This window comes from Anolis carolinensis, chromosome 3 (genome assembly GCF_035594765.1).
Source record: "Anolis carolinensis isolate JA03-04 chromosome 3, rAnoCar3.1.pri, whole genome shotgun sequence".
NCBI classification, from domain to species: Eukaryota; Metazoa; Chordata; class Lepidosauria; order Squamata; family Dactyloidae; genus Anolis; species Anolis carolinensis.
In genome coordinates, this window is record NC_085843.1 from 36,159,954 (window position 1) to 36,176,719 (window position 16,766).

Below are 16,766 nucleotides of genomic sequence, written 5' to 3' on the forward strand. Positions count from 1 at the left end.
GCCGTTCGCAGGACTACAGTTCCTAGGATGCAAAGCGAGGCTTAGAACTCTTCGAACGCAGCGCGTTGCATGACGGGAGTCGTCGGAGTCTATAAAAGCGAGTGAAGCTTTACTCTTTTTTTTTTCTTCACTTCTGAGTGATCCGTCGTCGAAGCAGGTTACTAGGGAAGGGTGTTGTCGTCTCTAAGGGCATCTCCAACCGCCATTGACGTTATTATTGTGAATAATAATAATATTTTACTCAACTTTGCTCTCCTTAAAGAGATTCAAAGAGGTTAAAATGCATTTACATCAAGCATCAGGCATAGGCAAACTTGGGCCCTCAAGGTGTTTTGGACTTCAACTCCCACCATTCCTAACAGCCTCAGGCCCTTTCCTTTTTCTTCTCAGCCACTTGGCTGAGGGTGTTAGGAATGTGGGAGTCCAAAACACCTGGAGGGCCTAAGTTTGCTCATGCCCAATTTACATGGTATAATCAATGCAGTTTGACACCACTTTAACTACCATGACTGAATGCTATGGAATCCTAGGATTTGTAGTTTAGCCTGACACCACAGAAAATGTTAGTGGTGAATTTGTAATTATAATCACACTTTATTTATATTCCGCTCTATTTCCCCGCGGGGACTCGGGGCGGATTCCAACAACAACAAAAAGGCAAACATTCAATGCCTCAATGTAACAACACCCAAAATAACCCGACGTATTACAGCAACTTACAGCATGACATCTAAAAATGTTTAAATGCCTTAATGTGTAATGTTTTGATTTTTTAAAATCTTTACTAGCTTGGGGGCCTGGCGGTTATTAGAAGAAGGCACTATTTGTTTTGGGATGTTAGGAAATATCACTTAAGTTTGGTCCAGATCCGTCGTTGGCTGGGTTCAGTGTTGTCTGGATAAGGGTGAACTATAACTTCCAGATTCCCAGGAACCCTGGGATGTCCATTCTAGGATAAAATGGGCCCCACATGAAAGCCTTCACTTGGGTGGGGGGCAGAATGGTGTTTGTGGAGGACACTGGCAGAGTTTGGGCTCATGCTCGTGGCCAACGACAAGATAGATGGATGGTATCCTTGAAGTGACTGGCTTGACCTTGAAGGAGCTGGGGGTGGCAACGGCTAACAGGGAGCTCTGGCGTGGGTTGGTCCATGAGGTCACGAAGAGTTGGAAGCGACAACGAATAAACAACAAACAGCAATAATTAAAAACGAAAGAAAGGGGGGGGGGGAACAAGGGATAGGATCAAAAAGAGAAATAAGGGAAGAAAGTAGGGGGATGAGGGGAGGGGAGAAGAAAGAAAAAAAAGATGTCACTTCCAGTCATTGTTGATCTGGTTTTATTTTCTCATGGGCCGGGCTGTGGCACAGGCTGTTAAGCAGCTGCTGCAATAAATCACTCTGACCATGAGGTCATGAGTTCGCCAGCCCGTGGCGGGATCAATTAAAAATAAAATATAGCCCCTGCTCGTTGCTGACTTAGCAACCCGAAAGATAGTTGCATCTATCAAGTAGGAAATAAGGTACCACTTATAAAAAGTGGGGAGGCAAATTTAACTAATTTAAAACTGGAATGAGGAAGTGCCATCAGAGTGGATGATGAAGCAGCTGCTCCCCCCTGTGGCCAGAATCGAACATTCCCTCAGGAGAAGGTTAACTTGCCTCTGCGTATGTCTGTCTGTCTGTCTCTGTCTCGGTTCGATGTGTTTATGGACATTGAATGTTTGCCCTGTATGTGTATAATGTGATCCGCCCTGAGTCCCCTTCGGGGTGAGAAGGGCGGAATATAAATACTATCAATAAATAAATAAATTTTCTCTTTGTCTATCTTACATTGTTCCTATTCTATTTATTCTGTTCTCGGTTAGTAATTAGTATAATATTAACTTCCTTTTTTTCGTGTCAGGAGCAACAGGAGTTGCTTCTGGAGTGAGAGAATTGGCCGTCTGCAAGGATGTTGCCAAGGGGACGCCCGGATGTTTTGATGTTTTTACCATCCTTGTGGGAGGCTTCTCTCATGTCCCCGTATGGAGCTGGAGCTGATAGTGGGAGCTCATCCGCGCTCTCCCCAGGTGGAATTCGAACCTGCCAACCTTCAGGTCAGCAACCCAACCTTCAAGTCACAAGGCTTTTATCCCCTAGGCCATCAGAGGCTCCCATTCTTTCATTTGGATTGGTCTGCCAATGTTCCTAGTCCATCTGATCATGCACTCCTTGACTTGTTATTTTTTTGGTGTTCCATTCTAATAATTTCTTATATATTTCAGTAATTATTTTATTTTGCATTATTATGATTTTATCCCAAAATGTATCTTTTTCCACAAATCCAATTTTCTTATTGTCCCCCCATGTTGTTTAATATTTACATGAAGCCGCTGGGAGAGATTATCAGGAGTTTCAGGGTGCAGTGTCATCTCTATGCAGATGATGTCCAACTCTGTCACTCCTTCCCACCTGTCACTAAGGAGGCTGTCCAGGTCCTGAACCGGTGTTTGGCTGCTGTGTCGGACTGGATGAGGGCGAACAAATTGAAACTGAATCCAGACAAGACAGAGGTCCTCCTGGTCAGTCGGAGGCCGAACAGGGTATAGGGTTACAGCCTGTGCTGGATGGGGTCACACTCCCCCTGAAGGCACAGGTTTGCAGTCTGGGGGTGATCCTAGACTCATTGTTGAGCCTGGAGCCCCAGGTCTCGGTGGTGGCTAGGGGAGCCTTCGCACAGTTAAAACTCGTGCTCCAGCTGCGCCTTACCTTGAGAAGCCAGACTTGGCCACGGTGGTCCACGCTCTTGTTACATCCCGATTAGACTACTGCAACGCACTCTACGTGGGGCTGCCTTTGAAGACTGTTCGGAAGCTTTAACTAGTCCAACGGGAGGCAGGCAGGTTGATAACTGGAGCGGCGTACAGGGAGCGTACTATCCTGTTACGCCAGCTCCACTGGCTGCCGATTAGCTACCGAGCACAATTCAAAGTGCTGGCTTTATCCTATAAAGCTCTAAACGGTTCCGGCTCAGCTTACCTGTCTGAGCTTGTCTCCCACTACGACCCACCTCGTAATTTAAGATCTTCAGGTGAGGCCCTGCTAGCGGTCCCGCCAGCCTCACAGGTGTGGCTGGTGGGGATGAGAGACAGGGCCTTTTCAGTAGTGGCTCCCCGCCTATGGAACACCCTCCCAAGTGAAGTCAGACAGGCTCCCTCCCTCTTATCTTTCCGTAGAAGAGTTAAGACCTGGTTGTGGGATCAGGCCTTCGAACAATAATAGCAGCATCAACTACTACTATGTTTTTTAGAACTCAATGACAGACCCAGTCTTTTTAGACTCGAAACGCACCAATTGTACATCTATAGGTGTATTTTTATGAATGCCTAATGTAATTTAATTTTAATTGATTTGAAATGTACTGTATTATTTTTATATATGTGCTTTTATTATAAGCTGCCCTTAGTCCCCTATTGGGTGAGAAGGGCGAGATACAAATACAAATAATAAATAAATAAATAATCTTTGTTGGGTGCATCTTGATGCAGAATTAGTATACTTTGACACTATTATAATTTAAAGCTCAGTGATACTGAATTGTAGTTTTGCGAAGTCTTTAAAGTCTTCTGCCAAATAATACAGATTTTCACTTTTCGCAGGTGGTCCTGGAACGTAACCCCCGCGATAAGTGAGGGAACACTGCAATAATCCAGTTCAAAACAAATAATCTGGATTTTATATGGCAATGTAGAAGGAACCCTAGAGTATCTCCCTCCTGATGTTCCAGACCTCTTCCATTTGTTAGCTCTCTCTTTGAGATAGCTTTTTTCTGTATAATGTATTTACTCGAATCTAACACTCACATTTTGAGCGAAATCACTTTTCCAAAATCAGGGTACGTATCAGGAGCACCTGGAGCCTCTATTTGAAGGATGTCATTTGTAATTTAATTGTCATGGTTCAATGCTATGTTATCCTGGGATTTGTATTTTGGTCAGGCATCCACACTCTTTGCCAGAGGAGACTCAAGGCCTTGTAAAACTACAGCCTCCATGATTCCATAGCATTGAACCAAGGCAGACAAAGTGGATTCATCCTGCAGCATAGATGCACCCCAAGGTTTCTTTTCCATTGCTGAAAGTTTGGTGATCCAACATAATTGTTTTTAAAGAAGGAATTCTAAACAGGTAGCAAGTGTAATGAGCGTATTACAAAGAGTGTACCTTTGTTGATGTACATTACATTTGCCAGCAAATACTTTTTTTGGGTTCAGGGTTTTGAAATTGAGGTGTGCATTAGATCTGATTGCACTTTAGACTCTAGTAAATATAGCCAACTGCGAAGTAGTGAGGGAACACTGTATACATATTGCCCTGTTGTGGTTGCATGTGAGCACTGCATACATATATATTTATTTGTTTTGGGGCCCTACTCCCAAATGGGGTGGCTTTTTTTCAGTCCCAATAGTATTTTAAGTTGGATAATGAAGGGTATATATACCAAATTTGGTCCAGATACATTAAGCCATGTAAGAGCCTTTGCAGAACAGACATACATACATGTATAAAATTATATTTCTTGTTAGTGTATTATTAGTGTAGTAGTTTAATAATTACTATAATTGTTATTAGTATTGTTTTAATTGGTGTTGTTCTTTCAGGTTGACCCCTACGTACAGTGATCTTTATGATGACCAATATTTTGTGGATCAGAGTAAACAGCCCCCCCCCCATAGTAGTTATTGCTGCAGTAAAATAACACAGCTAGACCTCTTGCTCTATAGAAATCGCAAACTCATTTTATTTCTGAAACTGAAAGAAATCAGGTGGAAAATGAGAATCAGCCCAAATGGCTTAAAGGTTATAAAGCTAAAGCTGCTCTTAATAATTGAAATGACTTATTAAAATATTTGATAAGTACTTACACACACCACTTTCCTTGTTAACTTAATTTCTAGACATACAGAATCTGTCCAACTTGTGAATCTTTTAGATCTCCTTTTCCTTCCTGATGAGAATGAATATAAAGCTTTGAAAGCATTTTTAGTGTCTGTCTATAAATGAAATGGAAACTGACACCCATATTCATTAGCCAGCCATATATTTTTGCCAGCACTTCCCAACTGCCACCTATTCTAGACACTTTCATCTTTACCTTTTAATGCAAAGATATATAGCAAATGACATTTCTGCCATAAAGAGCTGAGAATCTTACTATTTTTCTTCCAATTTTCTCAACAGAAAAAGGGTGCAGTAGGTGAAGAAAAAGGGAATCAAAATGACTTGGGAGGCTAGAGCAGCTTCTTACTTTTTGAAAAGATAGATTACTTGAGGCTTTTTTTCTTAGGGAGAAAAGAAGACAAGTGGGCAAGCATGATATAGCTATATACGAAGTGGGAGGAAAGATATTTATTCTGACTCACAGTATAGCTGGAGATTACTGGATTGAAAATGTATAGAGAGCGATTCAGGACAGAACAAGTATGTAATTTAATTAAGGAGTTCACTAGCAAAATATATTATAGCTATCAATTAGAATGGCTTAGATCAGTCTTACACAAATTTACAAGGAGATAAGACTATCAGTAGTCATTACTCCAAGAAACCTATGTAATGAAAAGCTGCATAGGACCCCCAGAACTGACTCGTTATACAAAAAGCAGTATACAGCTGTTATTTAATCAGAAGTCTGTACAAGCATGACATTTGCTTTAGGTCTTTGCATTAAAGGTTAAGATGAAAGTTTCTAGAATGGGTGGCATATCTCCTGTAGCACCTTACCTGCCATGGTTGCTGTGGAATTGAAGTTGAAGGTGACCCTCCCCCCCCCCCCCCCCAAATAGAAGATAGTTTATAATCAGGGACCCTGCAGTTTTGCCAAGGACACCAAGCTGGGTAATAAGAGTTAAATCTTGGACAACCACAAGGAATGCTTCCCATGTTAAATTGGTGTACTTTTGACCAAGGGTTATATTCTGTATTTCACATTTCATTTATTTATAGCAGAAGGTAATAGGTATTTTACTGGAGTTTACTGCAATTTACTGAAAACCCTGGCACAATGGGTGTTTGATCTTTCAGCCTGAGGCAAGAATTAACAACTCTCCTAATCCTTTCCTACACCAGTCAATGACTCACAAACATAAGGACTCCCATTTGTCTAGAGTTGAGACATATCTAGGCTAAAGGTTAGCAAAGGAAAAAAGCCAATTTTAAACAATATGCTTTACAATAGTGCTGGGGAAAATGGAAGGAAAAAGGAAGAGAGGCTGACCAAGGGGCAAGATGGATGGACGGTATCCTTGAATTGACTGGCATGAACTTGAAGGAACTGGGGGCAGCGACGGCCAACGGAGCTCTGGCGTGGACTGGTCCATGAAGTCACAAAGAGTCGGAAACAACTGTGATTGAGCAGCAGCAGCTTTACAATCTTGCCCTTATTTCTCAAAATTTGAAATGTATCCTTCCTATCTTTCTGTCTCTCTGTATCACCGTTGACACATTTTTCTGTTCCTTTAGACTAGATTCCACTGCCCATTTTGCTCCTTTTCCCTTGCCATTCTTTCCCCCCTCCTCTCTCTGTTTCTAACTACCTAACCCATTGTAAAGATGTCATGATCATTGTGTTTTATTCATGATTGCTATGTTTAGGTTGACTGTTTAAGGTTATATATTTCAGCTATTCTTATACAGAAGCTGAGAGCCTCTAAGGCATGGCCAGGAAAAGGGGCGTGGCTTCACCTTGCTGGTGGAAGCCTTAGAATTCAAAATTTAGCAGTTGGAATTGGGCAGTTGGAGTTTGTCGGTTGAGCAGAGCAGTTGGTTCTGTTCAGTGAGAAAGGAGTGTGATCGAAAAAAAGAGATTGTGGGAGGAAGTTGAGCAGCTAGAGAGTTTTAGCGGAGAAGGGCTAAAATTAAAGTTGCTGAGCCTTTAGTAGGAATAACTAAAGAGCTGAGGCTATATCCCTAAGTCAAAGAGGACTAGGGTTAACCAGTTAAACTCCCCAATCCAAGTTTGATCAGGTACAGGTCAACTAAGTTCAAGAAGGACAGTATTCCTAACTGAAAGAAACAAGTAATATAAAGCTGATACCATACTAAGCTCAGTGAAACTATTGAGAAGTCTTGCAACACTTACTGTACAGAAGTAACATCGTTCAACTTAAGATATAACATTCTTGCAACCATCAAGCTTTGTGCTATAAATAAACAAGTTACTGTTTCTTCAAATGTTGCTTATTATTTGAGCAAAGCATCTTTCAAAGGTGGTGGCAGCGACAACATTGAAAAGTAGGATACATAGAGGTAGAAGTTGAATCCTTCGCAATTTGGTGGCAGAGGTGGGATCCAAAAAGATTCCATCCCTGTCATCACATCAAGTCTTCACATAAATTGGTGGCAGCGGTGGGATACGTGTAACAAAGACTGATTCAGTGCCTAGGATCTGTGTAACAAAGACTGATTCAGTGCCTGGGATACGTGTAACAAGAACTGATTCAGTGCCTGAAATTCGTTTGGCAAAGGTTAGTTTGGTGCCGGAGATCAGCTTTAGGTAAAAGGGCTGAGGTAAAACTTGTCTGGAAATGGCCACCAGGAAACAGAAGAAGTTAGCAGGAGAGGCTAGTGAATACCAAGGAGATAGTTCGAACTCTGAGCAAACCCCTGAGACAAGGGAAACCCTTAAATATAAAATTGAATTGAGAAAATTAGAATTGGGGGATAAGCAAAGAGAGAGAGAATTGGAAATGAAAAAGATGGAGGTTGAGGAAAAAGAGAAAGAGAGACAAGCTGAGGAGAGGGCCAGGCAGGCAGAGTTGAGGAGAATGGAAATAGATTTGGAGAAGCAAAGATTGACACACTCTCAACCTCATGCTGATACCCAAGAAGGGGATTTGAGAGCTGAAGCACCTGATGTAATTTTAAAAAGGTTTCCCAGATATAACAAGGAAGATGATATAGAAAAGTTCCTTATATCCTTTGAAAGGTGCTGTAAAGATTTTGAAGTGAGTGAAGACAAATGGATGTTATATCTGAGGCCACAAATTAGTGGAAAGCTTCTGGAAATATATAGTGATATGGCTGAAGACACTCACAGAGATTATAAGATGTTTAAACTGCAGGTACAACAAAAGTTTCAGTTGACGCCTGAATTTTACAGATTAAAGTTCAGAACTTTAAAGAGGGACAGACACCAAAGTTTTGCGCAAGTTGCTTCAAAGCAAGCTCAATACTTTGACAGCTGGGTGAGGACTTCTGAAGTAGATTCCTTTCTGCAACTTAAGGAACTATTGAAGCTGGAGCAGCTCTTTCACCTAGTTCCCTCAGAATACAGATGGCTAATTCAAGACCGAAACCCAAAGACAGCCAACGAAGCTGCAGTTATGATTGACCAGCTAATTACCTTGAAAGAAGGTTTTAGGAAGGAGGAAGAACCAAAAGAGAAAAAACCTCTAAAGCCGACGTTTTACCCTCACGCACGCACACAGATGCAAAGGGGAGGTTCAGGAGAAAACACCACCTATAGGAAGCATGAGGCAGTTGCAGGCCAAGCCAGGCCTGAGGAAAAGATAAAATGTTACCATTGTGGAAGGCCAGGGCATCTTAGATATCAATGTAACTTAATCAAGAAAGACAGGTCTACTTTCTTTGTAAATAGAGCTCCAATAGAACAAGAAGTGGAACCTGAAGTTAAGTCTAGAAGCCCTGATGCGAGGCCAAAAGAAAAACAATGTTTATTTATCCTTTCAAGAGAAGTCTCTGAAGACTATTTAGAATCTATTGTCATAGATGAGATACACACGCAGGGATGGAGAGACACTGGGTCGGATGTCTGTATTATACGTCCTGAAGTGGTCCCACAGAGATACCAACATCCCTCTTCAGAGATAAATTTAAAGGGGATAGGCCCGTCGATACCAACCCCTGTAGTATCCTTACCCATCAAGTACAAAGGCTGGGAAGGATTATGGGACTTCGCTGTCTGCGCGGATATCCCATACAAATGTTTGATTGGGAATGATTTAAATGGAAAAGTTAGGAATTGGCAGAAAGAAGCTGATAAACATGAAGGCAACATGGAGGTCCACACTCCAAAAGCCAAGTGTTTGACCATCCAAGCTAGCTCAGAGCAACTTCCTGAGTCTAGTTCGAGCATCATTGAGTTGGTCAGCGGAATAGAGGGAAAACAAGAGATACTGCGAGAGCAGCTAGCAGATGAAACATTACAACCTTTGTTCTTGCAAGCTCAGAGCGCCACAGGAACAGAAGAAAGTAAAACTCCTAAGTTCGTACTTAAGGAGGGAGTTTTATACAGGAAAAGTACAAGCCATAAGACTTTGAATAAGCCAGAAACACGTACCCAAATAGTGGTACCTGTAAACTACAGGAAACAACTGTTAGATGTGGCCCATGACAATCCACAAGGAGGGCATTTGGGGGTTAGAAAAGCCACCCAAAGAATCAGCAAGAACTTTTTCTGGCCTGGCATGTATCAACATATCAAGGAGTTTTGCAGGTCGTGCAATACTTGCCAAAGGTTTAGCACGGGAAGAGATAAGACCAAAGCTCCTTTAGTTCCCATGCCGGTTGTTGGGGAACCCTTTTTCCGAGTAGGGATTGATCTAGTTGGTCCTTTGTATAAGCCCAGTCGGAGAGGATACAAATATATCCTCACAGTAATAGACTATGCAACCAGGTATCCAGATGCAGTGGCTTTGACCAATATTGAAACTTCCACCATAGCCAATGCGCTGTTATCAATTTGGGGAAGGACTGGATTTCCCAGAGAGCTTGTGTCAGACCTGGGGACTCAGTTCACCTCGCAGCTAATGAAGAAGTTATTAGAGTTGTGCGGAATTAAACACCTAACGTCCACACCTTATCATCCGCAAACGAATGGCCTAGTAGAAAACCTGAACAAAACACTAGTGAAAATGATCAAGGCCTATAGCCAGCAGAGACCCCACGACTGGGACACCAAGTTGCAGCAGCTGTTATTCGCATATCGATCAGTCCCACAGGACAGCACTGGTTACTCGCCTTTTGAATTGTTATTCGGAAGGAAGGCTCGTGGACCCCTTGATTTGATCAGAGAGCACTGGGAAGCAAGTCCTACGCCAGATCCTGTTCCTGTCGACGACTACATCAAGGATCTTCAGTCAACATTAAAGATGGCCAGGGACATCGCCCAGGAACATCTTATGACGGCCCAGGAGCAACAAAAGATCCGGTACGATGCAACGTCGAGACCCCGAGACTTCAACGTCGGAGATGAGGTCCTGTTTTTAACACCCAACAAGAACAACAAACTACAGATAGACTGGACTGGACCGTGGAGGATCGTCAGGAAGCAGAACCATGTGAACTGTGACATCCTAGATGAACGATTGGGGATTGAGAAACGGGTGCATGTAAACAGGATTAAGCCGTATGTAAATAGGTCGGCAAATGTTTACTGTATAGTATCAGAGGAAGATACAGGTCCTTTTTCATTTTGGGAAGGTAATAGGGAGATACATAGAAACTTGGATAAAGTAACCATAAATTCAGACTTATCTCCATCACAACAAAGAGAGGTTAAAGGAATCTTGGCTAAGTATAAAGTCATGTTTTCGGATTTACCCGGGAGAGTGCAGGGAGTGCAACATAAAATATGCACCGGCGACGCCGCACCGATAGCATCCCCTCCCTATAGGGTAACGGGTAAGATAAGCGAATGCATAGAGCAAGAGGTCAGGGAGATGTTAGATTTGGATATAATCGTGCCATCTAACAGCCCTTGGGCTTCGCCCATAGTGTTAGTAAAGAAGCCAGACAAAACCGTAAGGTTTTGCATAGATTACCGGCGGTTAAATAAAATCACCCAAAACGACATGTATCCGATGCCCCGTTTGGATGATTTACTAGAAAGAATTGGAAAAGCCAAATTTATAAGTAGTATTGATTTGACTAAGGGGTTCTGGCAAGTGCCTATGGCACCTGAAGACCAGTCCAAAACAGCCTTTAGAACTCAGGGAGGACTCTACGAGTTCGTAGTTTTACCATTTGGATTAAAAAATAGCCCTGCGACATTTCAGAGGCTGGTAGACAAAGTTCTCTATGGCTTAGGTGAGTTCTGTTTAGCCTACATGGATGACATAGGTATCTATAGTGATTGTTGGGAGGACCATCTTAAGCATCTTGATTGTGTGTTGGGCAGGTTATTAGAAGCTGGGTTAACTATTAAAGCTTCTAAATGCAAGTTAGGAAACCATACGTCTAAGTATTTGGGACATATTATAGGTGGAGGGTGTATCAGACCTGATCCTACCAAGGTCAAAGATATACACCAATGGCCAATCCTGAAAACAAAAAAACAAATTAGATCATTTCTTGGTTTGGCCGGATATTACCGAAAGTTCATTCCGTCTTTCAGTAATTTAGCTGCCCCATTATCAGACCTTACAAAAAAGAAACACCCAAACCAAGTAATATGGTCTTCCAAGTGTCAGGAATCCATGGACAATTTAAAAAGGGCCCTTACTTCTGATTCGGTTTTGAAAGCCCCAAATTTTGATAACCCATTTATTTTAACTTGTGACGCTTCAGACACTGGACTAGGAGCAGTCCTAAGTCAAATTGATGAAGATGGAGAGGATAGGCCCATACTATTCCTCAGTAAGAAGTGGCATTCTAATGAGCTTAGCATGTCCACAATCGAGAAGGAATGTTACTCGATAATTTGGTCCATAAAGAAACTGAAACCATACTTGTGGGGAAGGAAGTTTACGTTACAAACTGATCACGCACCCCTAAGATGGTTGGATAATGTAAAAGGGACCAATAACAAATTATTGAGATGGAGTTTATCACTACAGGACTTTACATTTGATATTAAACATATAAAGGGCAAATGTAATGTAGTAGCTGATGCTCTATCCAGAGCACCTTGATCGGAAGACTTACAGGTTTGTATTTAGAGTTTAAGGTATGATGCTATGTTTATGTATAGATATGTATTTTGTGTTACTCTCTATTATTTTTGCTTATTCTGGGTCTAGAAAAAGCAAAAATAATCTTTCCGGGTTGGAAGGTATGTAAAGATGTCATGATCATTGTGTTTTATTCATGATTGCTATGTTTAGGTTGACTGTTTAAGGTTATATATTTCAGCTATTCTTATACAGAAGCTGAGAGCCTCTAAGGCATGGCCAGGAAAAGGGGTGTGGCTTCACCTTGCTGGTGGAAGCCTTAGAATTCAAAATTTAGCAGTTGGAATTGGGCAGTTGGAGTTTGTCGGTTGAGCAGAGCAGTTGGTTCTGTTCAGTGAGAAAGGAGTGTGATCGAAAAAAAGAGATTGTGGGAGGAAGTTGAGCAGCTAGAGAGTTTTAGCGGAGAAGGGCTAAAATTAAAGTTGCTGAGCCTTTAGTAGGAATAACTAAAGAGCTGAGGCTATATCCCTAAGTCAAAGAGGACTAGGGTTAACCAGTTAAACTCCCCAATCCAAGTTTGATCGGGTACAGGTCAACTAAGTTCAAGAAGGACAGTATTCCTAACTGAAAGAAACAAGTAATATAAAGCTGATACCATACTAAGCTCAGTGAAACTATTGAGAAGTCTTGCAACACTTACTGTACAGAAGTAACATCGTTCAACTTAAGATATAACATTCTTGCAACCATCAAGCTTTGTGCTAAAAATAAACAAGTTACTGTTTCTTCAAATGTTGCTTATTATTTGAGCAAAGCATCTTTCAAAGGTGGTGGCAGCGACAACATTGAAAAGTAGGATACATAGAGGTAGAAGTTGAATCCTTCGCAATTTGGTGGCAGAGGTGGGATCCAAAAAGATTCCATCCCTGTCATCACATCAAGTCTTCACACCCATAATCCCCTTGTGCCGGATTTCCTATCCCATCTCGTGTGTTTTCCTTTGTTTCTGGGCGCGTTGCCTCTGACACAAGAGACACTTCCCCTACTATCCTTTTCTGTAATTTCTTATTTCTCCCCAACGAGAAGGCATGAAGGAGGGAGGAGCCCCTCAAAAGCCCTTGTGGGCCCCAACTGTGTGTAACCCCAGACCTCCACAAGTTTGGGTCCCCCTCAACCCCTATGGATTCCTTATGTGGGATCCCCTACGTTGCCCCCCAGGGGAAGCGCAGGAGAGATCGGAGCCCCCTTTAGCATCTTGGATGAAACTTGCATCTGTCTCTCACCATGATGGAGATGCTGAATATCCTTTCTCCTCCATTATGAACTCTATATGTGTCTTCTATCAATATTATTATGTTTTTGTTATATTTTATGATTTCTTATAAAGTGAAGCAAGTGACCTCATTGTGAACTCTGGCCAGCATTCCTTTTGACCTGGGTGCCACCACCCAGCCCCAAGTTCACATTCTTGCTTAATGGACTTATCATGATCACCATCTGCAATAACTCAATGGACTCTTTCTTAAGCTTTGGAGGGCAAAGCCAGACCATTTAAGAATTGAGCAACCTTTGGACATTTTAATCATCTTTCATGAATGGAATATCCCCTCTGCGGAGAGGCAGGTATGCTCCAGCTGTTCCAAGAGAATACCATCTTCCTTTCCCTGGATCCTGAATCACCTAATCCTATCATCAGCCATCACCTCCCCCATTGTTCAGAGACCTGCCAGCCCCTTTTTCATCACTTGACAGAGGGAGAATTTGCATCGCAGGCAGGCGGCACTCTCTCATTGGACGAGGTGCACTAGGTTCCCACCTCTCCAGGGATCCCCTGCCAATCACAGCAAGGCTGGGTCCAGCCGGAGGCGGTGAGAATTTTGAACCTGAAAACTGTATAAAAGTGCATGCTTTGCTATGTTATGGATCTCAGCTTATTTTGGTGAACTATCGCAGACTGGCATCACTTTCATCTGAAATTAAATAGAATACCTTAGTGACTTCTGCTTCTACTTGGTGAGATATATTCTGGAAATTATTGGCTTCTTTTTTCTCACTAGGCTTAACCCGCAGCTGCTTGGATCTCACTATCCAATCCTGCTCTAAATTGCTCGATAACAGAATGATGAGAGTTATAGTTTGGTCAGTCACCAACCCAATTTAGCTACAACCCCCATGAAGCATGACAAAGTGGGGTCCAACTGCATTAATTATATAGTGTAGAAGCACCTCGGATCTAATGAAAACAGTAGGCAAACAATACCTACAGAGGGTTTTTGTATGTCTTTCGGGCTGTGTGGCCATGTTCCAGAAGTATTCTCTCTCACAGCCCGAAAGACATACAACAACCCTGTGATCCCGGCCATGAAAGCCTTCGACAACACAATACCTACAGAGATACAGTTGTCCATCCGTGCATTAAGGAAACTAAAGCTCCATTAAATGTTATGCCAGAGTTGTCCCAACAATTAGTGATTTTGAAGCTAAGAAGCCTGGGTTTAAAACCTCACCTTCAAGTCTGACCGAAGGTATTTTGCTGCCTGAGGCAAGTCACTGCCCTCCTCTGTATGGAACTAATCTGTCACCAGCTAATAAATGGGATCTGAGCTATGTATAATCCCTACCATGTTATGGCCAAAACACATACTAACACGCTGCTTAGAGTTTAGTTTCCGTAAGTTCATGTGGTTGCCTTAAGATATTCACAACCTCTCAGCCTAACATTTTTTACAGGATTATTGTGAGATACTAATATCCAAAAGAGAAGATACCCCCCCCCCCCCAAAAAAAAAGCAGCAGCCCAAGGCCATGACAAAAAAGTACAGGTTCACAGTGCACATCGTAGTACTCTTGAAGCAAAAGATAAACAAAGGCCATTATCATGCTCACACAAAGAGCAAAAACAATGTGAATTTTCAATATTTACAGATATATTATGGGGGAGGGTCAAAATAGCTCTTTTAATCTCCATAGCAGTTGATGGCATTTTTATCTAGTGCTCTCTTTCTGATTATTTTTTTTTGCAAGCAAAGCAAAGTGGGCTACTTTATATGTTACATTAGCTCTGGGAAGTCAAAACATCAATCTCCAAAGAAGTGACTGCAATTGGAATCAATTTAAATTGTTCTTTTAATCGTGCATACGAAAAAATGGCGGGTGATGGTTGGAATCTTTATGGATGTGTCAGATGTTTGTGCATTTCCATGCGATTTGGGAACACAAGTATATTAATAGTATAGTATTTTGTGCATTTAGAGAACTAAAATGTCCTAGCCAGGGAAAGTTAAAGCAAAAGGTGGGGAACACAAGGAACCAGTGTAGTGTAGTAGTTTGGGTGTTGGGTTCAAACAATGGGAACAGGGTTCTTGGCCATAGAAACCCACTGGGCAACCTTGGACAAGTCACATTCTCTCTGCCTCAAAGGAAGGCAATGACAAATCTTTTCAAGATAACTCTGCAATACAAGAGGACAGAGATTACCAATACCACCTTACCCAAGTTTGTCTTGAAATTCAAACTGGCAAAAAGTGAAACTATGAATTACTGGTTTGGACAAAAAGGAGATATTCCAAACTTAGCTATATAATGTTTAGGTTCAACTAGGTTCAGCTAGGGAAAGGGATTAACGTATCTCCACTGAAGCATGGTAGAGGTATAGCTGCTGTTTGGCGCATCGCTAGAGCTCACCTGCACATCCTAGGAAAGTGCAGGACAGTGTGAGCTGAATTTTTAAGCTCCAAGCGTGCAGCTCTCTTCTCAGCCAAGGTCCGTTCGTCTCGGTTTTATGCAATGGCTTCTGAAATTAAACTGATGAGTTTTTAAAAGTGCAGCTAAATACGCTCTTCAACAGAGCTTGAAATTAAGTTTGTGCAAGGGATTGTGGATATTTGAGGGAGGTGTCAGTTCTCCTGCGCATACACCCTTGAAATGTAATTTCTCTTTGAATCAGTCTTGAACTTGAGCAAAGAAACAAGGCTAACATTGTAGCATGTTGACAGATGGAGGGTTTTAAGATGGCATGTTGGTGCTTCTCTGAGTGATCCTTCCAACATAGTGATCTGTTTGTCTGTTGGTTCATGGTGCAAGCTCCTGCTGCACCGAGGTGAGCAGGAAATTGACAGTAAATTCTGCTGCCAGCAATAACTGAAAGAAAGCCATATAATAAAACATCCTGGCGTTCAGTCTGCTCAATCCAAAGCATCTCTTCTTTCTGATGGTCTCTAATCTGAACTGTTAGCTATGTCAGTTCTAAACAGATCTTGGAAATGTTATTTTGGGGTACTACCGTTCCATGCTGCCAGTGTCCATACAGGATAGGGGATTCTGGGAATTGTAATCACAGTCACACTTCTGAATTCTAAGCCCTATGGCAAGGTTTCCCATCCCTTAGCTGCTAAGTAGTGGGGTGAAGTTGCTAAGAGTGCATATACAGTACACTGTAGAATTAATGTATTTGGCACCATTTCAATTGCCAAGACTTTTTGCTATAGAATCATGAGAGTTGTCATTTTACAAAGTGTTTAGCCTTTTCTACCAAAAAAGCAGTAGTGCTTCATCATACTGAAAGAGAACTAACACTGTAAAAGTATTCTTGATGTCATATCCCACATCTTGGAGAAATAATTGTTGAATCATGATAATGATTAAAAGAGATAAACAGGAGCTTGTAATGCAACAAACAATCTGTTTCTTCCTCTGAACACCCCTAAAATTCAGCCATGGTAGGACATTGATACTACAAATTGCCATAGTTGGGCATTTTGTAGATATACAAACAAGCACTAAGAAGTGGCTGCTTAGGACCATATAGCTATGCAGTACACAGGTTGAGAGAGAAGCAAAACAAAATCAAAACATGAAGTGCATGAACTTTTCCAGACA

At 41.9% G+C, this 16,766-nt stretch overlaps 1 protein-coding gene across 3 annotated transcripts; it reads left to right on the top strand.

The window, feature by feature from the left end:
• Positions 1–49: 49 nt before the first annotated feature.
• On the top strand, positions 50–13,013 carry LOC134297378 (uncharacterized). Of its 3 annotated transcripts, none has more exons than XM_062974737.1 (3): positions 50–157; positions 1,905–2,097; positions 3,640–13,013. In XM_062974737.1, exon 3 carries the CDS (start codon positions 7,563–7,565, stop codon positions 11,907–11,909), a length of 4,347 nt encoding a protein of 1,448 aa, XP_062830807.1. In that variant the 5' UTR covers positions 50–157; positions 1,905–2,097; positions 3,640–7,562; the 3' UTR covers positions 11,910–13,013. The 3 variants fall into 3 exon arrangements, with proteins under 3 accessions (XP_062830807.1, XP_062830809.1, XP_062830810.1); XM_062974739.1 differs by having other exon boundaries at positions 4,641–13,013; XM_062974740.1 differs by having other exon boundaries at positions 6,215–13,013.
• Positions 13,014–16,766: the final 3,753 nt, after the last annotated feature.